The 27,500-nt window shown below is 44.5% G+C and overlaps 3 protein-coding genes across 5 annotated transcripts in view; all 3 read right to left on the reverse strand.

Annotated features, from left to right (window-relative positions):
* The window catches only part of LOC307090369 (rho GTPase-activating protein 23-like), a 44,030-nt gene extending 42,233 nt beyond the window's left edge, over window positions 1-1,797 (reverse strand). For all 3 annotated transcript variants that reach the window (XM_079756986.1, XM_079756987.1, XM_079756985.1), the window contains exon 1: window positions 1,294-1,797. In XM_079756986.1, coding sequence (XP_079613112.1) covers window positions 1,294-1,302 — 9 coding nt within the window. In that variant the 5' untranslated portion in view covers window positions 1,303-1,797. The remainder of the gene's footprint in view (window positions 1-1,293) is intronic.
* Window positions 1,798-3,646: 1,849 nt separating this feature from the next.
* On the reverse strand, window positions 3,647-23,685 carry LOC307090372 (signal transducer and activator of transcription 5B-like). The gene is made up of 19 exons (XM_079756990.1): window positions 23,557-23,685; window positions 20,711-20,863; window positions 18,843-18,999; window positions 18,557-18,646; window positions 17,919-18,096; window positions 17,461-17,591; window positions 16,732-16,883; window positions 15,741-15,896; window positions 15,125-15,304; window positions 13,614-13,701; window positions 12,094-12,216; window positions 11,352-11,444; window positions 10,500-10,712; window positions 10,065-10,159; window positions 9,474-9,616; window positions 8,202-8,357; window positions 7,750-7,801; window positions 7,010-7,102; window positions 3,647-6,306 (listed from the first exon to the last, which is right to left on the reverse strand). The coding sequence occupies exons 2-19, from the start codon at window positions 20,836-20,838 to the stop codon at window positions 6,183-6,185; spliced, it is 2,352 nt and encodes a 783-aa protein (XP_079613116.1). The 5' UTR covers window positions 20,839-20,863; window positions 23,557-23,685; the 3' UTR covers window positions 3,647-6,182.
* Window positions 23,686-25,323: 1,638 nt separating this feature from the next.
* Window positions 25,324-27,500, reverse strand: part of LOC307090112 (caveolae-associated protein 1-like) — an 18,206-nt gene continuing 16,029 nt past the window's right edge. Inside the window, exon 3 of the mRNA XM_079756655.1 lies at window positions 25,324-27,500. This exon is cut by the window's right edge and continues 710 nt beyond it. Coding sequence (XP_079612781.1) covers window positions 27,362-27,500 — 139 coding nt within the window. The 3' untranslated portion in view covers window positions 25,324-27,361.

Raw genomic sequence — 27,500 nt, forward strand, 5'->3', positions numbered from 1 at the left:
GTGCGGTTAGCCGAGATAGCGAGGGGTCGCGCCACGAGTGGCCCTCAGGCTAAAGCGCAGGAAGCAGCAGAAAGGGTCCGATACGCGGTTCCTCCCGCGGCTGTGATGTGACGCTGCTTCTCTACGAGCCAGAGGTGGATGTGATTCTTAAAGGAGAAATAGGTTGGACTCAAAGGGAGACAGTAGCTGTTGTGGTGTTTAGTTGTTTAGTGTAGTTGTGCTGTTTAGTATAGTTGTGCTGTTTAGTTGTTTAGTCTAGTTGTGCTGTTTAGTTGTTTAATGTAGTTGGGCTGTTTGGTTGTTTAGTGTAGTTGTGCTGTTTAGTGTAGTTGTGCTGTTTGCCACAGAAAATGCAGCTCTTTCAGGGGAGGTATGGAGGCTATTCCGTTATAGTAGTGGCCCAATAGAGACAGAGTCTTCATACTGCAAAAAATCCATTTCAAAAGACTCAAACTAGCCACCCTCCAGTTAAATCACACCGGCCTCCGCCCACTAGCTTACTTCACTCGTCCTGAAGGCCTCCTACGTTCTGAAGCCACTCTAGAAGTATTTCCCAAACAGTTGACTTTTTAACAAGAGTGTGAAGCAGACAAATAAAAAGCAATTCTCTCTGAGGAAAACAGCAGATACTGTTTTCCACGAGTGACCCTGAAAAATCTCCACCTCTCGTCCAGCAAAGCCTCCTTCCAGTAAATACTCGGTTAAACAAGGGTCAGCTAAGAGCAGGATATCCTCGAACCCGGTCATGCCCCCAGACATGCAAAGAAACACAAAAACAAGGCATCCCTTAAACAGGGGCAGAGGACACGCTTTCTCCATTATATCTGGATTGTCACTGGGCTCCCCTTATCGGAGCCTCCGCTGTCTCCCACATCACACTTCCCCTTCGCTCTGCATAGTGTAACAGAACAAAAACCACACACTATGAAACCACCAGAGCTCGCTCCCTCTGTTTCCGTCACACTGCACTCCGCAGACGGTCTCGGTGAAAGGGGGGGCAGCCGTGGCACACACAAACAAAACAGCCAGAATAGAACCATCTCGCTGGCTAAAAATACACAGTGGCTCTCTGTGGGAGATGCCCCTCTCTCACAGACAGAGAGGCATGTGCAGAAATACCCCGTCTGGCTTCCATGGACCTCCTTGTACAACTTCCAGAACTGGAAGTTTCGTGAAAAGGAAAGGGTCGCTCCTAGTAGAAAACTAGGAGATACACTGGAGGGAATTTCAAAAGCGTGTGTCTGTGCGCGTGTCGGTGCTTGTGTGTGTGTGTTTGTGTGTGTGTGTGTTTACCTTAGCCATGGTTGTCTCTTCAGCAGGAATCCCAGGTCCTCATCTGTGGCATGGTGTGTAACGAACAGGTGACCGCCTCACCTCACTCCTCACACTCGCACTCACACGCATCCACACGTACGCACGCACACACACACACACACACAGACACACACTCACACACTCCCTCAAGCACGCTGGAAGGTGGCAACACACAAGTGTCTGAGGACCTCGCGAGGAGCCCTCACACACACACCTCTGCCTCCCACCGCCGCCAGAGGCTCTCCTGTCACCACTGGCACAGATGTCCTCCGGGATACGCTCCAGGGAGCCGGCCCCCCTCTGGAAGCCCTCGGCGCCGGCCCTCAACTAACTTTCCGTGTCTCTCCCGCCGGCTCGCCTAATCTGGATCAGATGAGAACGAGACGAAGGGCGAGGGAGAGATATGATAAAAACATCAGGTCGTGGTGCTGCTCGCCGCGGCGGACCGCTATCTGTCCCACGCTGCTGTCTCGTCCCTGCTGCTCCTCCGTCACCGAGGCGGTTGTAAGCCTCGCTCATGCTGTGGATTTCCTTTCATCCCTCCCTCCCTCCCACCCTCCCTCCCTCTCCTCTCCTTCCCTCCTCCTTCGCTCTCTTAGCCCCGATGCCTCCCTTCCCCCTCCCTCTTTTGATACTGTACACGCATTAGTGTGTGTGTGTGTGTGTGTGTGCGTGCGTGTGTGTGCGTGTGTGTGTGTGTGTGCGTGCGTGTGTGTGTGTGTGTGTGTGCGTGTGTGTGTGTGTGTGTGTGTGTGTGTGTGTTTGGGGGGTGGGACCATGTGACCTGGTGGTGTAGTAGGATTTCCTACCAGCTGTCGGGCTCATTCCCTTACAGCCAGGCAGCCAATGAGGTTTTATCAGGACTCGGCTGATCATTTGCACCCTACATTGTCCAAAAATAAGAGAACTAAATATGTAAACAAGTAAAATAAAACGTGTTAGGCGAGGGGTATTACATTCACAGTTGAAGAGGATAATAATGAGTATTATTCTATAATACTATTCTATAGTACACTATTCTATAATATTAATCACAGGTGCACTTTTGTTATATGTCCAAATATAATTATGAGACATTATGCATGTAACTATAATTCATTGAATAATTAAAAAAAAAATAATTAAAATAGATTCTCAGTGTGACTACACACTGGGAAAATGTGAAAAAGTGGTGCATCATGTTAGTGAATGGAAAATGTAGACACACACACACACACACACACACACACACACACACACACACACACACACACACACACACACACTCACAGTCATTTTTATCGTTGAGGAATCAGGAAAGGGACATCCTGTGGTTCTTGGCCTGGGCGGGGGAGCTGGAAACACCCAGCCCTCGAACAACAGGAACGCACCGAACAAGCACGCAGCCCAACTAGCAGCGATCATGTGGGACACAATACGACTTCCAGCCAGCAGTAAACATCGCAATTAACCTAGTATGCCCCGCCATCAAAAGTACAATGTGGTTTTAAATAAACCGCTAAAAACCCTATGCACGTTTGGTAAACACCATCACACGCAGGCTTTATAAAGATTAAATGGATGTATAGCGTTCTTCCGCTATACCCTCCGAACACCAAATGGTCCGGTTGAGTGGCGCCATCTGCTGGTGGGTTCGATGAAAGGGTCTAGAAGGCTTGTAAGAAACAAAAGGTAATATGGGACATGTTGTGATTGGGCTGACGAAATATCTTCTCTTCTTTAATTAGAAGTGTAACTGGGATTTATTCTGCATGTGCACTAAAAAGGAGACAAAGCACCAGACCATTATTCAACTGTGACAACTAAAGCGCTCACTAGGATCCCTATGGCGTCAGCCACCCCAACAACAGTCTGTTTACCCCGCTTCCTTCAGGGAGACGCTTCCGTCTGCTCAGGGTCAACACAGAGAGGATGAGGAGGAGTTTCTTTCCCCAGGCCATCAGACTGTTAAACCAGACTGACAATGTCCCTTAGCCCACCACCCAATCATTATTATAATCTTGCACTTTATATAGTTGAATTACAGAAGGACTGGTGCATACGAATTTCACTACGCATTGCCCTGTACAATTGCGTATGTGACAAATAAATAAAACTAAACAAAACTATTAAAATGTATGAAAACAGGATAACTGGGGTCTAGAATTGTGATATATCAGAATACCCGGAGCTCCTATAGATTTAGCTCATTGGGTTAGAGGTTGTGTAAAACCAAGTGAAACCAATAGAAGCACATCTATGCATTTATTCTTTAAATTATTTTTATTTTATTATATGTCCATGTTGGAAACATGCCTCCACTCTCCATAATGGGAAAACAAAATACTTCCAAAGAGTCTGCTTACATATAAAACTTTTATTCCCGACTTCATTACCATTCATTACCTCCAATGCGAAATCCCATCGTAAAACAAAAATCCACATTCAATTTGAAAAAATGAATGAGTTTCACAATTGCACACTTTATACAAAAGAACAACAGCAAAAGCACAAAGCAATTAGCAGAATAACAAAGGACAAATCAACACTGTTGGTAAGGAAACAATGACTTTAAACAGGACAGGACAGAGTTAATATTAAGCATAGCATGAAAGTGCTTGTTGTCTTACTTTGCATTTGTACATAACACAATTATGTTCATTCAAAAATCTAAAATCGGGCAAAGCAAAAAACACAAAAAGACCAAAACACCAAACAAAATCATTGACTCTATAAAAATGTGTAAGTCGCTCATAAAAAAATAATTACTTTATTGACTGAGACTTGGGTATCTGTTCCTGAAGATTGCTCCTGATATTTCTCTATCATTGGTAACACAAACATAGCTTAGGATCTCCTAAAGGGATAGAACAACCACAGGACAATCCTCTGCTGTCCGGAAGCAGAGTTGATTATCAGTAAGGCCTTTCAAGGTAGCACCCAAGCATCCTGCATCCTTATGTTTAACATGACAACCAACATGGACCTAGAACCAACCATTTGTTGCCTTGTTGGGGACGGTTGGACTGAATACACATTATTCGACTGAACTTCCGAAATGAGACCAAACAGAGTAAATATGTGTTTTAAGATGGGTTCGTCATGAGCTGCAGACTGGTTTCAGATACGAAACATGAGTTGGACTTTTATTCAGAATAGATGCATAATAGTTGATAACATAGAACACGCAAACAGCATGCAACAAATAAATCATAACCGTGATACTCGTTCTTAAAAGTAAAAAATTGAATTAAAATAGTTTATTTTTGTCCTGCCTGGACGCCATTTCGATGTTTGCACTGACCGGTTTTATCTCACCGCTACCACCTCCCACTTATAACCAGGAAGATACCAACTATTTCATATTCAACCAGGTATAAGAGTATAAATTACAGATATTTTATAACACAAAACATAGGGTAACGCTAATTTAAGATATTCTGAGTGGGTATACTTCGACGCACATGATTAAAAAAGAAAATGCAAACATCACTGCTGAAATTATTCAACTTTTTCCCAGAGTAATACACTTTTTGTACGAAAATAATATGAAATTGCCGTATTCGCATCGGCTGCTGGTCTCTATAATACACAATTTTTGACGCACACATGGCAGTCACTGTGATATGTGCACTGAATGATCTGTTCTTCCATGCTCTTCTAGTCCCTGCTTGAACTATTGTGACGGAACACACTATGTAATAACTGTGTGCAAACTCACAGTTTTGTCGGTACGAACACACCATTTTAGATTTCATTTTAAAGATATAGGGGGGCTTAAGTACTCTAAATGAGAAAAAACAAAGAAAATAAGAAATTATCCCAATTAATAGAATCGGCTTTATAATGTACAACAGAAAACTAAGACTTAAAAGAGCCGAACACTGTCCATTTTGGCCAAACAATGCAATGGAAAAACGTTCAAAAAAACAACAGACACAACATTTTGTCACCTGCAGGTTTCGGCAACCCTAAAACCCATGCGTATTGTTAACAGTGAGAGTGTAGCTGACGTTTACATTCCTCTTGGATGAAATAGCATGTGATGGACGTCATGTGACCCAACACTGAGCCATGCTACCACCATGCTAGAGATTATTTTGGTTGGGCCACCGTCTGAGGGACTGTTAACTCCTGGTTGGTTAGTTAGGGTTGAGGACTGCTGGCTGCTGGTTGGTTAGTTAGGGTTCAGGACTGCTGACTGCTGGTTGTTTAGCTAGGGTTGAGGGCTGCTGTCTGGTGACTGGTGAGTTAGGGTTCAGGTCTGCTTGTTGGTGAGTTAGGGTTGAGGACTGTGCACTGTTGGTTGGTTAGCTTGGGTTCAGGACTGCTGACTGCTGGTTGATCAGTTGAGGACTGCTGGTTGGTAAGCTAGGATCCAGGAACTGCTGACGGCTGGTTGGTTAGCTAGGCTTCAGGACTGCTGGTTGGTTAGCTAGGCTTCAGGAATGCTGACCGCTGGTTGGTTAGCTAGGCTTCAGGAATGCTGGCTGCTGGTTGGTTAGCTAGGCTTCAGGACTGCTGACTGCTGGTTGGTTAGCTAGGCTTCAGGACTGCTGACTTCTGGTTGCTTAGCTAGGCTTCAGGACTGCTGGTTGGTTAGCTAGGCTTCAGGACTGCTGACTGCTGGTTGGTTAGCTTGGGTTAAGCACTGTTATAGCTTGAGGTTAGCAAGGGTTCAGGACTGCGGACTGCTGGTTGGTGGGTTAGGGTTGAGGACTGAGGACTGCTGGTTGGTGGGTTAGGGTTGAGGACTGAGGACTGCTGGTTGGATAGCTTGGGTTGAGGACTGTATACTGATAGTTGGTTAGCTTGGGGGTTCAGGACTGTTACAGCTTGCTGGTGAGTCAGGCTTCAGGACTGCTGACTGCTGGTTGGATAGCTTGGGTTCAGGGCTGCGGACTGCTCCACTGGTTGACCATGGGACGCCGTAAGAGCTCCTCCACGTGGCGTGCCACGTCCATGGTGTCGTCCAGGTCAAAGTCCCCGTCAGCGTCCAGCATTGGGTCACTCCTAGCAGCAGAAACAAAGATTCTCATGGAGAACAGGGTTTGATTTTTGTCTTAGGGTTTCTTTTAAACGCTAGGAGAACCCCCTACATTTGGAGGGGGAGATTCCGATGTTTTGTTCAGCTAATAAGCATCGTTGACTGCGAGCGAACCAAACAGCGATGTCTTATGTTGTTGCGTAGCGGTGTGGTGCGCAAGCGGCCATTTATTCCAAATACTTTTTGTGGTCCTTAATTGTCTACATCGTTACAGCACAAATTGTCAACCAGTTACCAGAAACGGAATATATTGACATGAAAAATCGAAAATATTATAATAATGAAGAAGACATATAAATTATCTACTTTTAACACAGCTCCAAAGTACTCTAGTTTATCTTGTATGGTTTGATAATCTACCCTTCTTAAGGTAATTACCTCTGAGTACCACAACTTCACTACAACATGTCAAAAAATTACCAGCATAGCAACTGACCATATTACAGCCTCTTTAATCATTATGTAATTATTATTTATTACATTATTAAATCATATTTTAAATCTATTTATATTAAAGTTTTGGTGCAGTGTCTGTTTCTGAAGAACACAGAAATTGAACTGTCGAACCTGGATCAACAAATATTTATATTTGTACACTACAGCGAGATGAGATCTGAGAAAGACTTGGGACAAGCAGAGGAGGTGTGGGTTCCCCACTGAGAGACTTACATGGGGGGGAAGATGTTGAAGGTGGTGGTGTTGCTGATGGTGGGGGAGGCGGCCTGCTCCATGTAGACAGGCTCAGGGTTGGGTGTAGTAAATCTACCCGCAAACAACAGGAGATCAGAGAGAAATTCTAGCCAGGCCGGGGGTTCTTCTGGTTCTTGGTCGCCACCCATTTTGGGTCGTGACTTGACAATTCACAGAGCACTCAGAACGCTCTGAATCTTTTCTCTGAATCCTGAGTCCTTATCCGTTTAAAGGATCCTAATCTGTTCAAGGAAAGGGATTCTGGGGTGCTCCGAGATTGTCTCTCGGGTCCGACGAGAGGAAGAAGCTGAAGGACCCGTTGCTCTAAAGAGGTTTTAATTCTTCCATTTCCGCGATTGATATTGCAAAAGCATTGAGGAGGTGGAGGAGAAGGAGTAGTTGTGTAGGGAGATGAGAAGTTTGAATTGTTTCATATGTAGGGCAGGTCGTGGTGCAACATCCTCTGCCATTACAAACATTTTATTAATATGAGAAAAATGAACTAGTTCTCATCGCGTACATATTGAAAATGAATAAGCCCTTCAGAGCCCTTCATCCATAATACAGCTGAAGGGAAAACGCTGAATTATGCTATTTCTTTGTCAAATTGTATTTTATATAAATGCGTGTGTGTGATTTATTCATATTCCAGTGCTGGTTTGGATTTAGTGGAGGGCTGACTTTGAGGTTAAGAGTTCATGCAGAGCGGAGATACTTACTCAGGCACAACCTGTTTGATCTGTGGCTTGACGTATCCATCCACCGCTTTGGCTGTGAAGAAAATAAACATGATCAATACATTTATATTCATATAGAACAATTTGATGATGGAACTAGATACATAAATCATAGTACTCCATAATTAAAAGCCCAAAATAAGGAAATGGTTTTCATGTCAAGGTATTCATTAATACATCATTTAGTAAGTTAAGGTTAACCCTTACATCAAACCCAAACCCCTATACTAAAGCAATAGAACAATGCTTATTACAGTAATAACTAATGGTAATTAACGTACCCTTAATATAAAGTCTTTCCAAACAATTATAGTCGTACCAGAACCAAAAAGGGGAATATCTGCATGTAGCATGAAAAGTTGTAAACACATCCCCCGAATTACACCAATGTGGGAGGGTCTTTAGCAGACCAGTACAGAACAGGAAGTGCTTACAGAGGGGCGGGGTGTAGTACTTGGCGAACACCTCGTCCTTGGGCCGGTCGGGGTATAGGAAGAGCAGGTGGTTCAGGTCACTGATGCGGTCGGCCAGCGAGCGGATGGAGAAGTCCTTGGTGGTGTAGGGCAGGAGGTTCCAGACCAGCCGCTCCCCTGAGGCAAGGAAACCCCCCCCGGTCAGTCCCCCTTCACTGCTCCGATCCCTCAAACATGTCACTGGCTTGGGAGATACACTGAGGTTCAACAGGTTAACAATCAGAGGGACGAGGGCCATAGGTGTTGAATGACGATAGTCTGGACTGAGTATTGTTAGTGTTTTCTCCTTAAGAGAAAATATGTTTGAAGAAGAATCATCCAATTTCTAGCCAAAACCAAGAGGCAACATGTACAATTCATTCCAGGTTTCTCTATGGTAATTTATCATATTGTATTCATTATTATTTGTCATTTGTGAGTCATTCCTGAGTAAGTTTTTTTCTCTCAGGCATATATAGACTTGACTGATTCCAAACATAATCCTAGTTGTTTCTCTTGTGGGGATGGAACTCCTATCTACAAACTTATATCTACCAATATCTAAAAAATAATATCTATAAACGAATATATATGGCTATGGTTGCTGTGCCTTTTTACTACCACTTTAAAGTAACAAAAATATTGTCGCATTCAAATCAAAACACAATCAGACCAGGATCACCGTCCTTATCCATAACACTGAAACCTTGCAATGACCTAATACAATCAGCAGAGGGGGCTCAAGCGCTTCAGCGAACTCTTAAGAAAAGGTGAGTCATCAGGCGCCTGCCATCTTTCGCAATCACCACCTGCAGTTGGTTTGCTAAAACCTACAAGTTACCATGACAACTTAGGATTCTCGAAAAATAATGTTCCAGTTAACACCAATCTTCGGAGAAAACTTCTGACTATTGGTTTGCAACGTTGAACTCATCATTTCCTCTTTAATTTCTGCATCACCTCAGAATAATACAGTCCGTGGTTACAGATTGTATTGTTATGCATCATACGTCACGTAGCCTCCGTAAAAAGCCCCGATAAGGTAAGGTGAAAACTCCATTCGTGATCTTCAGTGAAAAGTTGCGTACATTTCTGTTCAGTCTCAGCCTATCTGAGTTCATGTGAACTCCAGAGATTTCATCTCATCATGTGATCTCCACATTCGTAATCTCAAAGACTAAAAGTGCAGTACTGGATTCGATAAGCCCAGGCTTATATCTCACTCACACACACACGCACACACACACACCTCACCTGTCTTGTTGGGGTTCTCGGCCACCCAGGCGATGGTGATGCCTCCGATCTCAGAGTCGCTGAAGCGCAGCAGGAAGGTACCGTTGGGTTTGGACAGCAGCATGTCCTGCGCCTGCTGCTTGTTCACGAAGCCCATGATGGCCCTGAGGGAGCACAACGCCACACCGCGGGTCACATCGCTGGGAACTCAGGCCTCGCCGCGTTACTCCCATGATGCCTTGCATTACTCCCATGATGCTTTGCTCTGCGGTTTGTAAGGTCGTAGGCATGGCTGGACTATTTAGGCTGCTTCTATCTCGATGACCTTTACTTATAACTCTTAACTTTATCTGTAATATAACCTTAGGGAAACCATTCATCTGCATTTTTAAACAACTTCAATGATACTTTCTGTTTCATTCTTGTCTGAGTTGTTTCTGGTTATTATAAACTGTGTTTTGGGAAATTTAAAAAGTTGGTTGTTGCTAAATAGAATTACAATTCAATTACTTATGTAGCTATAAAAATGCTAATCCCCCATAAGAGTAGTTTGACTGCACTCTATTAAACATCATGTTGGCAGTGACCACAACCCTTTTCCTCTCTAGTTACCCATCATTCCAGTGGGGCTTGAGATGTTTCTTCATGAGCTCCACCACTCCGTCAAACCACTGCCAGAAGGTGAAGTTACGTCCAGGCAGACTCTCCTGCGCAACAGAGCAGATACCGTTTTACAACATTAGGGATCCTTCCTTCACTGTTAACAGGAGTATCACCACGGATAGCGCTATGTCAATTGAGCAGACTGAAGGCTCAGTTATGGTTCCACGTCGCACACACGCAGACGCTTCGACGCAGTCGTGAACCTGTTTAGGTGTGGGCCAATCACAGCCCTTGCTGCTGCGTCGCCGGGACACAAGGTAAAACATTTTAAGAGGCGCACGTCAGGGCCTTGCGGTGGAGGCATCGGTCCGTAGACCCCCCTTTGCGTTGCGTCGACGTGGGACCATAACTGAGCCTGTGGTGTGTGCCGCTGTGGCTCCTTACTCTGTTGAACTGGGACCAGGAGATGGTGACGCCGCTATAGTCCTCGGGGTGGGGGTTGTTGTTGTTGCTGGGGAAGGCCTTCTGCGCCAGGAACACCAGGTTGTCCTCCGCCAGGCCCCGCCCGCTGTGCATCTCCGCCTTGTACTTCATGTCCAGGGCCTCGCACAGCTGGGGCCACAGCACCTTGTCCGGCACCATGAACGGTACCCTGCCCTGCGGAGGGGCGCGTGTGAGCCACGGGAGGGGGTGAGCCGTTCGCGCTTCATTCAGCGCGTCTCCGGCACACCGTGTGCAGACGAGACATTGTAACGAGGTTCAAGCTCATTGTGTCGAGTTAATGGACGCACTTAAACCCCATTGTGCAAGCGTTCCCACTTTAACGACCTGTCTTTTATCTTAAACTTGAATTTAATTGCAGCCCGTTCTTCTGCTCAAACCCATTAAAAAAGATGAGCGTTGTGCTCAGAGCATAAAAGCCGTCCCACCTCTGAGTTAACTCTAAATGAATGGTCTGAGGTGAAAAAACTGTTTTGAACCAAAGTGAAGTCTGAATGGAAGGTACACATTTCATTCAGTCCTTCTAGTTGCAGAGTTTGCTCATGCTAGGCTAGCGCACGGCAACGGGCAATACTAGCCTGCTAATAAAACAGTCTTACCCACTCCACAGTACACCCGAGGCAAGCTAGCCTAGCCTAGCACGAGCGAACTCTGCAACTAGAAGGACTGAATGAAATGTGTTGAAAACTGTCTCCAATGATAAAGAACACCAAGGCTAACTTGGGAATCAGGCCCTTTGTCCAAATGTCTGAACTCCCCCTTTAACAAGACGCGTGGCGGGCATGGCGTACTCACGGGCTCTGCGAAGGCGTTGTCCCACAGGACGGTGGCGGTGGCGTTGTTGTCCTGGCTCCCGTGGACGATGACCACCACGGGCAGGGATAACGTCTAGAGAAGGGATGTCAGGAGGCAAAAGCTAAAACTAATCATGCACAATAAAAAACACATCAATGGAAAATCAACACAATGGTAGGCACATCATGACAACGGTGGAGGCTCATCACTCATACAACTGTTTCGATCTCTATTTGAGTTGCCATCTCTCACAGACAGTTTTCCCAATCGAAATTTTGAAGAGGGTTTCAGAGTAGGGTTGAACGATATGCGGAAATAATCGATTATTTCAACCGATATTGCGATTGCGATTTAGTATGCAATTTTTATTTTTAAAGTTCCTTTATTATTCACTAAACAGGCAATCAATCAATCAATCATTCTATAGTATGACAAAACCAACTTTGGAAGAATTCAACATATAAACTGCTCTTTCCTTTAGGCCAGGCCTATGTGTTGCGATGAATTGATGAATGAATTCATATTCTAACATCTTTATTCAACTATTGAATTTATAAATGAATAATTTAAAAAATAAATATGAATATTACTTATCTCTAGTCAGTAACAGTAAGAAATCAAGTAAAGAAATTGTATTACTTATTTTTTCCGCAGCCTTTGCGATTTGCATATGCCGGACTGAATTCGATTAATCGTTCCGCCCTACTTGAGAGGGTCAGCCGTGCTGGCGTGGCGCGCTCACCTTGACGTGGAACACCAGCTCGTTGCCCCCCACGCTGAACTGGGACTCGAACAGCACCGTGAACTTCTCCTCCGTGACCGACTCCGCCCCCCGGCGGTCCGAGCGTTTGATCCTCTTCAGAGACTACGGAGACAAGAGGAAGCAGAACGACTGACAACACGACCCCGACACTAGCTAGGGTCTGCTACACCAGCAGCACCCCGCTGATTAGGGCTGAGTATCGTGGACAATTTCCTAAATCAATTCGATTTCGATTCCTACGGTTCTGAATCGCTTAATCACGATTCGATTCGATTCAATCTGCTCTTTAATAATGAAAATGGCTCAACTGTGTTACAAAATACAAATGCACTTTATTTTTTCTCTTCATCTTAAGCAACAGGTTTTAAGTGCAAACTTGTAAATTGGACAGTTTAAACTTGAGCCGTGAACAAAACTGTCTCAAGTCTCAAAAGTGCAATTTTGAAATTAGAACGGAATTGCAAGTGAAAGTGTACTTGAACTACAACATTACATCACTGCAAATTGCATTACGGCATTTGTTTATTAAAGTGCAAAAATAATAATAATGCTAACAAAACAAAACAAAGAAATATATCGATCTCATGCCCTATGAATCGATTTTGCAAAATTGAAATGAAATCGATCCAAAATCGATTTAATATTTTTTTTTTAACACTGACCCTACAGGCACAGCACACCACGGCTGCTCGAGGGACACCAGACACAACACATGCACAATGGCAACCCTACGGTCATAGAGCAAGCAGCCCATGTACACTAACAACACTACACTGACACTTGTAATGGAAATATTAACATTGTGTGCTATAATATGAATGTAGTAGTTAACACTTCATTTTATTGCTTTGGATTCAATAAAGTCTGTGTGTTAAAAACTTGAACCAAAGAACTAAAATGACGTGAACTATACAATGTATTCAGTATGCCAACTGTATAACTACCCTTCGAGAGGCAACTCAACAAATTGCAAAGGGACAGAGGCCAACCTAGTCTGTTCGCTTTCTGTCAGGATTTCCACTACCCTTCAGTCTCTCCAGGCATTGAGGACACAGCTCATGTACACTAGCAACACTGCAGCTAGAGACTCATCCAAAACGCTTAAAAGATCTCATGCTTTGAGAATAATGGGGAGTCAAAAGTGATGAAGTGGAGTGAATAAAAACAGATGGAGCAGCTGTCAAATATTAAAACGACCATCTCCATGCAATTGATTTAACGATCCTATAAGGAATTCGAACGACCCCCTTTAGCAATGAGCTGTGCCAAAGCCTCGCGGACATAATCGCTGGCAGAAATCAGAACTCAACTGCTTTTGCAGCAGAACCGAAGATACTTAAATCAGGTTTTGACCCTGAATATAAAATTGCATGTATACTTTCGATGAAACGACTAACACTAAACGACCATTGTGTTAAGATTTATGGTGAAATAAAGCCATTCAATAATACATTAAACAAAAAGCAAAGGGTAAGGTGGCTGAAGTTCAGATGAGTTACCATGTTCCTGAAGTGAGCGCTGAGAGTGCCGGTGGCCTGATGGTACTCCATGACACAGTTGTTGTTGAGGATCTCTCCGCTGCTGTCACTGATGGAGAACAGAGAACGCATGGTGTGGGTTAGCATTTCACCGATGGAGAGCAGAGCACAAAACACTAGGTCAGGGTAAACAGTCACTGTGAAGAGCAGAACACTGAACACTAGGTCAGGGTAAACAGTCACTGTGAAGAGCAGAACACAGAACACTAGGTCAGGGTAAACAGTCACTGTGAAGAGCAGAACACAGAACACTAGGTCAGGGTAAACAGTCACTGTGAAGAGCAGAACGCTAGGTCAGGGTAAACAGTCACTGTGAAGAGCAGAACACAGAACACTAGGTCAGGGTAAACAGTCACTGTGAAGAGCATAACACAGAACACTAGGTCAGGGTAAACAGTCACTGTGAAGAGCAGAACGCTAGGTCAGGGTAAACAGTCAATGTGAAGAGCAGAACACAGAACACTTGGTCAGGGTAAACAGTCACTGTGAAGAGCAGAACACTGAACACTAGGTCAGGGTAAACAGTCACTGTGAAGAGCAGAACACAGAACACTAGGTCAGGGTAAACAGTCACTGTAAAGAGCAGAGCACAGAACACTAGGTCAGGGTAATCGATCATTGCTGAAGAGCAGAAGACAGAACACTAGGTCAGGGTAAACAGTCACTGTGAAGAGCAGAACACAGAACACTAGTTCAGGGTAATCGATCATTGCTGAAGAGCAGAAGACAGAACACTAGGTCAGGTTAAAATGTTCCCTGATAAGATCAGAGAACACTGTGTTTAGTTTTGTTTGGAATATGAATTTGAAGCTGGCGGTTGCTTTGCATGGTTGACACTGACGTAGGCGCATGAGTGTGTTTATGAATGGGGGAATGTGTGGAACGCATTGTACAGCGCGGACATGGGTTAGAAAAGCGCTGCATAAAAGCAGTCAATTCACCTTACTATCGCGAATCAACCATCCCCAGCATGTTAATATCAGATGCCTTAGTTTTACTCTATTGAAGTTAAGCTGGAGCTAGCCATCTGTACACTGTAACTGCCAAACATTACCCCACAGGATTTAAAACCAAACATTTTGCAGACTACTGCAAAGATAAATGCATTTTGTCATGGTCAGCAACTGAAATGTTCAATTTTTAACTCCCCATAATAAAAACTGAATGAGGGGTTGCTGGTCACAATGTTTTACTCATAATATAAACTAAATAGAAGGTTCTCGTCATGATAGGGTTAGGGTAATGTGTCTGCTTACTTGACATCCTACTTACTTGATGTTCTACTCATCATAATAGAAACTAAACAAAAGGTTCTTGTCACGGTGGAGGGTCTGCCTACTTGACCTTCTACTCATATTAATACAAACTAAATAAAAGGTTCTTGTCACAGTGGAGGGTCTGCTTACTTGATCTTCTAATCATACTAATATAAAGTAAAAAGAATAATCTCTTCACGATAGATGTCTGCTTACTTGCGCGTGCTCTCGTTCTTCAGCAGGGCCTTGGCCTGCTGCTCGCTGACGATGACTGCCTTGACCTGGGGGGGGTTCATGTGGACGTTCAGCTTCCCCCCCACCAGCAGACGCACCGTGGCCGCAAACTTGGTCTGCGTCTTCAGCACCTGGGGTGGCTGCTTCTCTATGATGAACGTACTGCGGCCACACAAGAGAATGACACACACGCGTTAGAATCAAACCACAGAACCGACACACATTAACTTTGGTGTGGCACCCCCTTATTTTGATCTACCGCTCAGATATTCTTTCTTTGAGGAAGGCGCAGGGAGTGAAAACGCTGTCACAGCTCTTCAAATCTACAGGTCCATATCATTTGTAAAGCCATTAATCCCAGCTCCAGTCTCAAAGAGCTTCCCATACCCCATTAGAAGACACCCCATTACCCTGAGCCAAAGAGTCTCACTTAGTTATTTAATTGGATAAGATGGAATTTGGGGTGGAAATAAATTACTGCCAAGCCGACGACTGAGACCTCATTGCACTTAAACTCCCGCCCCCTGGCGCTGATTGGCCCGTCGACATCTAGAGAGTTGTGATTGGTCTCAATGGGGCGAGGACACGTCAGGCCTACCTGGTGACCAGGGCTGAGATGACGTCGGTGATCTCAGAGTTCAGCTTGCTCAGCAGCTCCTCCATGGGCCCGGGCAGGGGCAGCTGCTGGGTCAGGTGCTCGCAGCGCCGGATCTGCTGTCTGTTCTGCCAGATCATGTCGGCCAGCTTCTCACACCTGGTGGTGGAGCACAGAGCGCCGGAGAGGTGAGTACCCGATGGCAGCACCACAGCCATCGGGGGGGATGCATAAATACATTCCAACCACACAAATGTTCGTAGGATTTGAGGATTAGAACATTTAAGGCGTAGGTGGGGGTGTTCCCCTTTTTAATTATATATGCTATATAGAATGAATTTACTCTATATGTATTTCTTTGTAAAAACAGATACTTTTTTTACAAAGTATGCTAGTCTGTGTTGTTAGCAATGATTTTAGTCTCTTGAATAAATGATTAATAAATGATTGCATTTTATGTTACTGTGTTTACTTTGTGAAATCTCACCAGGTACTCTAAAGAAGTAACAACGCCCCCTAGCTGTTCAACCATCACTGCATCATATCACATGTCATTCCATGATTGCTGCCTTGCATTGGAATGAAGAGTGATTGAAAATAGAACGCAGACCCCCCCAGACTTCACTTCAGGGGTGCTCCGGTTTCCTTGAGGGAGAACGGCCCTGACCCCCCCCATAACTCAAATACAGGGTCTAAGGCACAATGCACACTAGTGGCCCCCACAGTTGTCTCCTGAGTGACAGTTTAACTCTCAACCCTACCCAGTCAAACCCGGCCGAGTTAGCAACGAGAAAAGCCTGCGCGATAAAAGTGCCCTGCCCTGCTGTGATGTTACAAGAGGGAGCGGCTGATCACGGCAGAGCCAATGGGAGGAGCTTGACCCGGTCAAGCTCCTCCCATTGGCTCTGCCGTGGTCAGCCGCTCAAGGCATAGCCAGCGGGTGGAGCTTCGACGCTGCCTCTGCGGTGAGCAGCCACTGGGGAGGTGACCTCACCAGGATTGGAGGACGTCAAGGCCTCCCTCGGCCGGTCCTCCGTTGCCGGCCAGCTGCTGCCTCCTCTTCCACTGGATGAGCTCCTCGTCCAGGATCAGCGTCTGCTGCTTCCTCAGCAGGTTCACCGTCTTCTGGTGCTGCTCCGATAGGTCCTGCGGTGGGCAGACACACACACACAGCCTGAGTAACCATCGTCACCGGCGCACCATCGCGCCCACACACGCACGCTCAGTGTCTGAGGCGCTTTGGGAGTCCCTATACATTGCAATTCATTATGATCGTGTTTGTGTTACCATCCATCGACGCTTACGAGTTGGCTGGAGAGAAATGCTGAAAGAGGGTAGTACGTTTGTGCTAGCTGCTGTGTTCCACACCTCAGAGAGTGTGTGTGTGTGAGTGAGTGAGTGAGTGAGTGAGTGAGTGAGTGAGTGAGTGAGTGAGTGTGTGCGTGTGAGAGAGTGAGTGAGTGAGAGTGGGAAAGAGTGTGTTTGTGTGTGAAAGAGTGTGTGAGTGAGGATTGTTGTTGTTCCTACCAGTCTATATTTCTTCAGGGTGTGTGTGGTTCCTCCCAGTCTATATTTCTGCAGGGTGTGTATGTAGTTCCTACAAGTCTATATTTTTACAGGGCGTTTGTGTGGTTCTTAATAGTCTATATTTCTTCAGGGTGTGTGTGTGGTTCCTACCAGCCTGTATTTCTGCAGCGTGTGTGTGTGTGTGTGTGGTTCCTACCAGCCTGTATTTCTGCAGCGTGCTGGCCTCCCTGGTGAGCCAGGCCTCCACCGTGGCCCTCTTGCTCTGCAGGGTCGTCTCCCGCGGGGTTCGCTCTGCCAGGGGCAGGGACGCCAGGTTGTTGATCTGGGCTACACACAGAACATACAGAGGGGGGGGGGTCAGGGGAACAGGTAGGGGGACAGGTGAGCTCGGGCATGTTAAGAGACAACCCAGCACCATTAAAAGTGTTTCTCTTGAGACACAAATCAATCAAAAAGGACCTAGTATTCACACACGTTCCTACGAGTTCCAAACCCTAGAAAGGTGTGTTTCCCTTTAAAGACAACGGTTAAGTACTACAATTGAACATGCTACTTGTAACATTCTGTGAATACCCATAACTGTCCCCTGGCTAGTAGTAACAGCAGTGGTGTGGTGGTGTGGTGTGTAACCGGACTGCACACGCCCGTCCTAACCCTGGATGCGGTGGTTCTCCTGGTACTGGATGATGAAGTACTCCTGGCTGTGCTGCAGCTTACGCAGCTCGTTCTCCGACTCCTGGGTGGCCAGCCGCAGCTCCTCGAAGGCCTGGTTGATCTGCTGGTGGCGCTGGGACAGGCTGTCCAACGCCTGCCCCGCACTCCCACAGCTGGCCTGGGGTCAGGACACGGCAGCATGTTCATAACAGACCGTTAGTATTAGTGTAGCAGCAGTGGTAGCATTAGCATTAGCCGAAGTAGTACAAGTAGCAGTAACAGAATTGATATTATTAGCATTAGCAATAGTAGTAGTATAAATATCATCAGTAGTAGCAGTAGGATTTGCAGTAGTGGTAGTATTAGTATCATTAGCAGTAGTAGTAGGATTAGCAGTAGTGATAGTAGTAGTATTAGTATCATAAGCAGCAATAGCAGTAGTAATATAGTATTTGTAGCATTGCAGTGGTAGCATAAGTAGCAGTAGTAACAGTAGCAGCAATAGTAGTAGAACTGGTATTTTCTACTACTCAGAACGAGCAGGTTTCTAAAGCATGCTCGTTGTGCCCGTTCTGCTCTCTCCCTGCAGCAGCTTCCACGTGTACACCATAAATAACCTTTTTCGAGGTTGAACTCACATTGGTGGCCTCTTGCACCAGCCGCTGCTCAGAGTGGAGAATGTGTTTTATGCAGCGCACCAGCTCAAGAGGACAGCGGTCATAGGTGCCCTGTGGACACACACACACACACACACACACACACACACACACGCACACACACGCACACACGCACACACACACACGCACACACACACACACACAGTTCAAGAGAACAGTTCACCACCATTCACCAGCCGGGGGGTGTTTAGAGAAGCACTGCCACACACGTTTCCGCCAGCCTGCTGCATAAGGCGGGCCTCTGTACCTTGAGCTGGGTGGCGTAGTGGCCCAGTTTGATCTTCAGCAGGAAGCCGTCCTCGCCCACCTGGTGCTGGGCCTTCCTCTGGAGCTCTGCCATTAAGCTGTCCAGCAGATGCTTGGCCTTTGCCTCCTCGGCTGGGTTGTCGAGCTCCACCGAGTCCCTGGAGGCGAAGGGTTAAGATTACACACCTGGCCCTGGTCTCATTGGATGAGGCAGCTGAGCGGAGGACACTGGCTGGACAGACGGACAACCGGCCATTTGTTATCGGTCGTAATATCATACTTTTTGGGAAAACTAGGGTTCAACACATCAGACTTCTCGGGATGATCATTAAAAAGTCACATTCGTAATTATTATTGATAATATTAGAATAATGGTCAACGAATAAATGGTCTCTCTTTGGCCCGTGTCCCACACGTTGAGAGCACTTTGGAGAGAGTAGAGGCCAATTTAGAACCGTTCGCCGAAAATGATAGAAACCATTAAAGTCAAGTAGGCTATTCCACTGGATACGGTAACGGCACAGCACGGAAGGCTATTCCACTGGATAAAGAACCGGCACAGCACGGAACAGTCCCCAAACCAGCACTTCCTTTACGATAATTGCCTCTTCTATTCAACACTGGCTGAAGCCTCATAACACTTCTACAGCCAATCAGTTTGCATTTGCTCATGAATATTCATGAGCTCATGTCGACCCCTATTGCAATTCACAGGGTATTGTAATATTATACAGTCTATCTATGGTAAGTCCAGTGTTGTGAGCGGACTGCGACGTTGCCATGACATCTAGAAGTCATACCGTGTTTAATGGGTTAGAATATTGATGTATATATATTATGTAGGGGTTGAATATAACTCGTGAATAATATTATATGAATCATTGTAAATCATAATCATTTTTGCAATTCATATAGGCCTATTATAATCATGCACGTTTTGAGCCATCAGCCGGAACGTGTCCCGACCGCTTCCAGTGGGCATTGCAGTACGGCACGGCCGTGCCGCTGCCGTGCCGGTTCTGTTGGAAATTGGCCTCAGCACAGTACTCTATAACATTCTATAATACAGGGTCAAAAATGGAAACACCTGCCTGAGATTTTAACATCAAGCTGGTGAATAGATTCAGGGTTACGTAAACCATTGCTTGGCCGGTAGAGTCCTACATGCCAGCAACAGACAGAGAGCTGCATGTTGTACTTCATACTCATTGACAATATGACAACAGCCAGCCCATAATGAGCAAATCATTGTTGATATCAGAGTAGCTATTAGTTCATTTTTTTGCAAAGTATCAACACAAACTTTGTCTTGACATCACTGGTTGTGTGTAAATCCATGATGGGGGTGCCCTAACCGCGAAAAAATTAAAAGTCAATGTTGACTACAAACCAGTCAGGGTATCGTACCATAGCAAAGGGTGACACATGCTTACAATGAGTCCATGTAGTAAAATTTTAGTGTACAATATCACTCCCTCAGCTTGCTTTGCCAACATGACCGTACATCACTCTCTCACTTTGCTCTCCCAACATGACAGTACAATATCTCTCTCACCTATCTCTACCAGCATGACCGTACAATATCTAGCTCATCTTGCTCTACCAACATGACAGAACAATATCTCTCTCACCTTGTTTTACCAACATGACACATCATCCCTCTCTCACCTTGCTCTACCAACAGGACAGCAGAACATCCCTCTATCACCCTGCCCACCAAAGACACCGGTTCCATTTCATTCAGGTATACTAACATGCTTTACCCACTCTCCTTATTCTGCCACATTGACAGATTTCACCTTTCAGTGACAAACCACCAGAAATGAGAACCTCCCACTGCGTCTGGGAGAGCAGCACCCATCCCCTTACCAGAGCTGGCTCTCGATCCACTGGGCCAGGTAGTGTCGCACCTCGATGGGGAAGTGCTGACCGTAGAGAGCCTGCATCTGGTGCAGAGCCTCCCCCTGGAGCTGCTGGGCTTGGATCCACATGGCCATGGCCCTGCCTGCCCCTTCCAGTCACCTGGTGGCCAGCAGGAAAGGCTCAGGTCAAGACACAGCTTCTTCATTAATTATTCATTTCTATATTGGCTCATGTTAGTAAAAGTACATTTAAACCCGCCCACTCTTCTGAATACAGGACATGCTGATCAATTGTACACTGATGATTCACCAAGACTTTTTTTCTCACATGACCTAGGGATGTCCCCTTTGGAACAAGATATGATCTCATAACCATATTTTGTTTCAGATGAAAAACCCAAGGGGTTCGGGGAATGGTATGCTATTAAAAGGTTTTGTGATCATGAGTGGAGTCAGACACTGATGAGAGGAGACCAACGCACGCATCAAACTCATCCAAGTGCCAGCAGGGAGGTACCCTACGGTGGGTTTTTAGTTGCACGTGCACCGGTGGTCTCAGAGAGAAGCCTAGTTCAGCTAGTTACCAGTCACTGAGGTCAGGCTGGAGAGGCCTCAAGCAGTGTGGAACTAGCTTGAGATGACTGACACTGTTGTGATGTGCTTTGATAGCAGGATGAATCTGATAAAGCACCTATGTATTCTGTCACTTCCTGCTCCAAATTTGATGCAAGGGAGTTTGCTGGTTAGTGTGGTTGCAAAGCAAGCCACCATCATTTTATTCATCAGTCTTATTTTCCGTAATGAGGGACTTCAAATGCTTTATTTGAATTTCAGAGAGGATATTAAAAAAACAAATAATTCAGATGACCCTTTAATATGCAGATTGTGTGGATTTGAAGGTGTTGACATTTTCTTGTATGAAAATTCAATGGCGTTTTTAATTCAAAACACTAGGCAGTGATTTCCTTCCATATATGGGCATGATTTGACATGCTGAATCGTTTTGGCTCGAGAACCCATCGATATTTCTGTACTGGTTTTTCTTGATCCATTTTTCGTTCCTAGAAAGTTTTGCACTTGAAAAAATTACCTCTTAACTCAAATGACACAAAATGTGGTACACATTCCCGTTAGTCATGTCCAACCTTAAGATATTTTTTTATAGTAAAAATGGCCGAGGTAGGGATAAATACCATTATGCAAATGACCCTCTATTAATCAATCAATGACAATTCGGCTTGCGAGTAACCCCGCGACCTAAACCTGGGTGTGGCCCTTAAGGAACACGGCAAGTTAGGTGTCCATAGCATAAAAAAGGACGTCACCGTGTCAATTTAAAATCAACACTGTTGGTGAGCAACCACTGAGCTATCATCCCTCCGAAGGTGTACAACTCAAGAGTTATAAACGTGGATGCAAAATAACATCAAGAACGCGCGCGTGAGCGGGTCTTACTTTCATCGTGCTCGCTCATTAGTGAGCAGCATGTCTTGAATAACTGTCTAGCTATTCCTCATCTAGGTCGACTACTATCACTGGTAACTGAGGAATCATCACCTTACTTTCACTTTTTGACAGTGTAGAGAGAACTGTCAAAGAGAATGCTTTCACTTTGTCTCAAATGCCCTAGATTCTGTTCTCAATATTACCTCCCGTCAGGAACTTGAATGTATGCGTGACCACACGGACTAGATATAATGAATATCTCTCACCCGTGAGGTTTCACATTCTGAGGTTATTATATTTTGCATTAAAGTGGTTTTAGGGCTGTGTTAGCCTTTTGGCTTTAAGGCTTGTTGACAACTCCCGAGTTAATGCAGGGTTAGTACATGTATATGCATATACATGTACATATACATGTCCTTTGCATGCAAAGGACAACTATGCAGCAATGTGCAGGCTCTATGCCCCTTATGCAAGGGCACAGTGTATAGCAATTTGAACGCATGCATTTTTTGCCTTCTGTGTTCAACGTGTCAAAGTTTGTCGAATTTTACAGGAAAAAGTGCAGAGTTGACCCTATAGTAGAGTTGACCCATTGTTGATTGGTATAGATCTCACTAGAGTTCAGCAGTCAATGCAATGTTGTTCCATTCCTTCCCAGGTTACCCATGGTGTCAAAAGACCTTTCATACAGGCAGAAATTGTGTTGACATAATGTGTTAATGATTGACAAATCATCCATGCATAATCAAACATTGGGACGACTTATGTAAACGCTTAACAGTAGTTTTTTTGCAATTTTGCATTAAATAACTATTATATTTCGATATTTGGGGACCCTTTTAGGAGTTAAACACACAAGTGTATCATTTCCACATTCCCTCTTCGTAATAACAGAACTATAAAATACTGTTAAACCTGCCAAGATTGTACGTTCAACACCTATTAACACTGACTTTAGATGTGCACACGAGAAATACCGTATTGCACAACACAATTTTGGAAAATCTGAAAATGAGATATTAACGTCACCGGAAAAAAAGGGGGAAAGTCGATAATAAAGGAGTCAATGCTGAGGTTTAAATATCTAATTGTAATATCTAATGTCTTAAACCCCGTTATTTGCCACTAGAGAAGGAGGAAGCTGGTCGTCTGCGCTGACGTTTACGTGTTCCCTCACCGTGACATTTTAAACCAGTTTATATGGCTCCAACAGACACATACACAAAAGCATACGTGCTCATTCTGGGCCACGTAATTGTGTTTGTTTAGTTACACCCTGAGCAGTACATTGTTGCTACACGTACACTTCACTAGCTTAGCGTAGCATGCTATGTCACAACAAGAAGTCACGTTACACGTCTGAAAGTTTTACTTCTTCCCAAGTACCGGGGTTAACTTGGTTCTTACCTTTAACAGACCACGGTCGATGTGTTATTGTGGTAATACCATGGACGAGGACCGCACAGCAGGCCGACGGGGGTTTGTGTAACACTATAGGGGCTAACGATAAGACATCAGAGCGATCCTGCAAGGAAGAGGCAGCTGTTGGATCAGAGCAACACCAGAGAGGATCATGACTTGGGGCGTTATCCCGGTCTTCTGCTATGCGTTTTCCGGTCTCCTGCTTCCATTGCGCTGTATACGTGCTTTATTAGTCCACGGAAATTAAATAATAATGACAAGATCAACAAAATTCAAGTCAAGGAGAATATATATGTATGGAATTTTACGATGCAATATTATAAACATCAACCCCGGCGCTCGTTCTCCCCCATGTAACTAAAAGTCCCGCCCTCTCTCGCGAATAACGTTCATTTGGATCATCCCGCTCCAAGCGTCCGTGTTGACATGAGAAAGCCTGGTGAAGAGTCAAGCGCAACAACAGATTATTGCTGCTTATTTCCGCCAACTCTGTCCCCCACAACCGGGAAAACTAAAATAAACTAAGTATACCCAGGGCGACTCTGGTGGTTGGCGGTGATGAAACTACTATGTTTCGAAGATGGACTACTGAAAGAGTATCCAGGATATTTTGCCCCTTGCGTTCTTACCGCGTTGTTTCATGCAGGCTGTATAAACGTGGACAACTCGGTGAAAAATACACCTTAATTACAGGTTGAAATATGTGATATTTTTTTTAAAATATAATAATAAAGGATCTGAGTCGCAAAAGTGAAACGAGATAGTTCTCACATAGAGAATTGTTGCTCACGCTCACACTCCTATCCAATCATATTTATGGACATGTATTCCAATTAGCATGATTGCATGAAAATTAATTGTTGGTCTTGTTGATCGTTTGTGGCTTTAGTTTATTTTGCTGCAAAGACGGCTCTATCTCCTATCCTTTTAGCGATGGTGCAGAAGCGTACCCTAAAATGAGATGAGAAAGAGCATGGAACCAGCTATCCTTTAGCATTTCGAGAGTGCAAACAGTTCTTATCATGGCTGCCACTTATATAATTCCAGTAAATTCACTCAGGGCACTTCCTAAGCAATAAAGACTATCCGACCGCAGCCTCTGTATCTTCATTGGACGTTATCTTTATCTTCCACTGTATATCGTGTGCAATGACGTCCTGTGTGATGACGAGAGAAGCACAACCAAAGCGTCAAAAGCATTTATACATTTGTCCACTCTCTGCTAACCCGAATCAACCATACGGCAATATGGGCACGTACCCAGGGGGCACTGTTACAAGTAAAGGTGCATAGGTAACAGACGGAGTGGGGCTGTGTCCCTCAGTAACGTGTTAACCGGCTGTGCGCACAACAGAACTGAGGCGCGTAGACCACACAAGTACATACCAATCCGTGCCCACTAGGGGAAGCTGTTGGCTGCATGAAATATGAGACAAAGCTTTGGCCATTCTTTCGATCTGGAAATTATCCGTTTTAATCGTGTAATGTTATGTTTAATGTTATATAGTCCATGCAGGTACACTTCTAAAAAGCGGTAATAATTTTATATCAATCAGACATTTATTTTAAATGTGACAGATCTTGCAGCATTTAGTTTTATTATGTTGCCAGGGTACACTACTTTGTAATTCGCCTGTAATATTGATTGAACGATTGCTTTGTAGAGGGGAGTGCTGCCTCCCAACCGCCTCCAGTGGATAGGATGCATCCTGTCCTGCTATTGGAACTGAGAAAGAAGACACTGCATTTGTCATCCAAAAGCTTTTATTAAACATTAGTGGTTAGGCGAAACATTGACATAAATCAGTTAACATCGTGTAGGAAGCAAAGAGAAACCGGGCATACGATTATTTTTTTGATCGACATATCGGCCTGATTTAGGCTTAACAATGAATCGTTCAAACTAATAGGCCTAGTTTATATGCATCTGCAGATTAATAATAAATGACTATACTGTGATGTGTGAACGCAATTATTTATAGGTGACATGTTATACCACCAGGTATGAGTATGATTAGCCATTACAAGCCGTTTTGAAAAGCTGCCTGTTCTGACATCACAAGTGGGCGTGTCCACCTAGACATGTGCTGGATAGATCAGTCTACCAGCCTACCCAGTGTACTGCAGCAAAGTTGCTCATCTATCCGTCATACATCTAGGACACGCCCACTTGTGATATCAGAAGAGGAAGCTATTCAAAACGGCTTAATAAAGGCTAATCACACTCACACCTGGTGGTATAATATGTCACCTTTAAGCACCCATTTCGATGGTCGGATTTTGAAAAACAGCACACAAGCAAACATTGTAATTTCTTTAACAGAGCATGATGTGATTCACATTATATAAAAAAAAATGGAAAAGTTTGAAGAACAAACGGGTTTTTGTTTAATACATTGAAATAGCCTTGACAAAGGGCGGAGTGTGTGCAATAAACTGTCGCTAGGTGTCAGTATAGCACAAATGGATGCTGCCGCTAGGTGTCAGTATAGCACTACTGGACACTGTTGTCAGATACAGTTTGACGTAAGAATGTCACTTCATAGCTCCTTATCTCATTGAGTAGGCCCAGACAACCATGTTTAAACGGTAGGCTAATGAAAAGTTCACAATAATCTGTTAAAAAATAATCATTTAGGAAAACCATTTGAAACTCCTTATTTTGAACGTATACCACCATCAACTTACTAACGAGCACTAACAGTTCTTACAGTAAAAGCCTTATACAGTCTGAACATCACATGATGCCAGGAGAAAACAATAACATGTAAAGCACAATGGTGTGATAGTCCATTGCTGTTTTCACAACACAGCGCCACAGACCTTCCTTTGAATAAACTATAGCAGGCCCATTTGTAAGATCTTGTTACTTGTTATCTCTTGAAAACACAACGAGGAAATGTTTACAGGATTGTTTTGATAAAAACAATAATTTGATGTAGGCCTATTTCAAGGATGACGGAACACAGTCTCGCAACGATGGAAAGATGACATAGGAATTATACAAAACGATCAGAAGCAAAAACATAGATGTACAACAAACTACGCTAATGGACTCTTACGAATCGTAATAGATTCAACAAAAATAAACAAAGCTAAGCAGAATTCTGAGCAAGCTAGTCGCAGTAATCTATTGGTGATCATTGAACTTGAATAATAAGGAGTTTAAACAATATTTGTGTGTGAGTGATATGTAACATCTTCAAAGTATATGCAAATGAATGGACATGAGCATGAATAATTAGCATATTGAAAATGATCATAATGCGATGACCGGGCAAGCTGCAACCCCAGTGCAGTTGCTGGTTATATTCCGTGTGAGCTCTAAATACGAAAATAAAAAAGATGAAAGAAGTCTACAACAATTCTATTCACCTTTTTTTGGTTTGTTTATTCCGTGTTTTGACCTATTTCGCGGAGGGATGGGGCTAAATGTTGCAGATGCCAATTCATTCCCCTTGCCCACCTGTTTCCTGTATCTCAGGAAAAGATACCGGACACAGGACACAAGTCTAAACCTGTTTTCTCTGCCTTCAAATGACAAAACCCTGAGTTTGTTCTGGTACATTTCAAAGGGCCGGTTGTTTGAACTTAACGATATTGGTAAACCACCTACTACGTAATTAGCCATCGAGGAACACCTTAATGAACACATGGCCTCAAGGGAAATATTTCTTTCTTTTATATTACTTCAGGTTGGTGTGAAGAACGTTGTTTTGGTCTTGGCTACCCCCCTTTTCCTCTCCCAACCAAACTTCCTCCATTCCGCCGCAGCCTTCTCCATGTGTGTCTAGTCACTGTCTAGGTCCTTGTTGTCCTGTGTGACCTCCTCTTCGTCTTCATCCAGATCCTCATCCTCCTCCGCCTCCTCACCGCCGTTCATCATCTCCATCTCCAGCTCTACTCCGCCCTCTTCCACCTCGGCGTCC

Source organism: Pollachius pollachius (genome assembly GCF_949987615.1).
Source record: "Pollachius pollachius genome assembly, chromosome: 19".
In the NCBI taxonomy this organism is placed as follows: Eukaryota; Metazoa; Chordata; class Actinopteri; order Gadiformes; family Gadidae; genus Pollachius; species Pollachius pollachius.

What these genes read in the sequence shown, in the direction of transcription:
- LOC307090372 (XM_079756990.1), bottom strand. Translation starts at nt 20,838, where the DNA reads ATGGCCATGTGGATCCAAGCCCAGCAGCTCCAGGGGGAGGCTCTGCAC. An exon ending in GGAGAACCACCGCATCCAGG is followed by an intron (nt 17,592 to 17,918) that starts GTTAGGACGGGC and finishes TTCTGTGTGTAG; the next exon opens with CCCAGATCAACAACCTGGCG. An exon ending in TTCAACATCTTCCCCCCCAT is followed by an intron (nt 6,307 to 7,009) that starts GTAAGTCTCTCA and finishes TTCTGCTGCTAG; the next exon opens with GAGTGACCCAATGCTGGACG.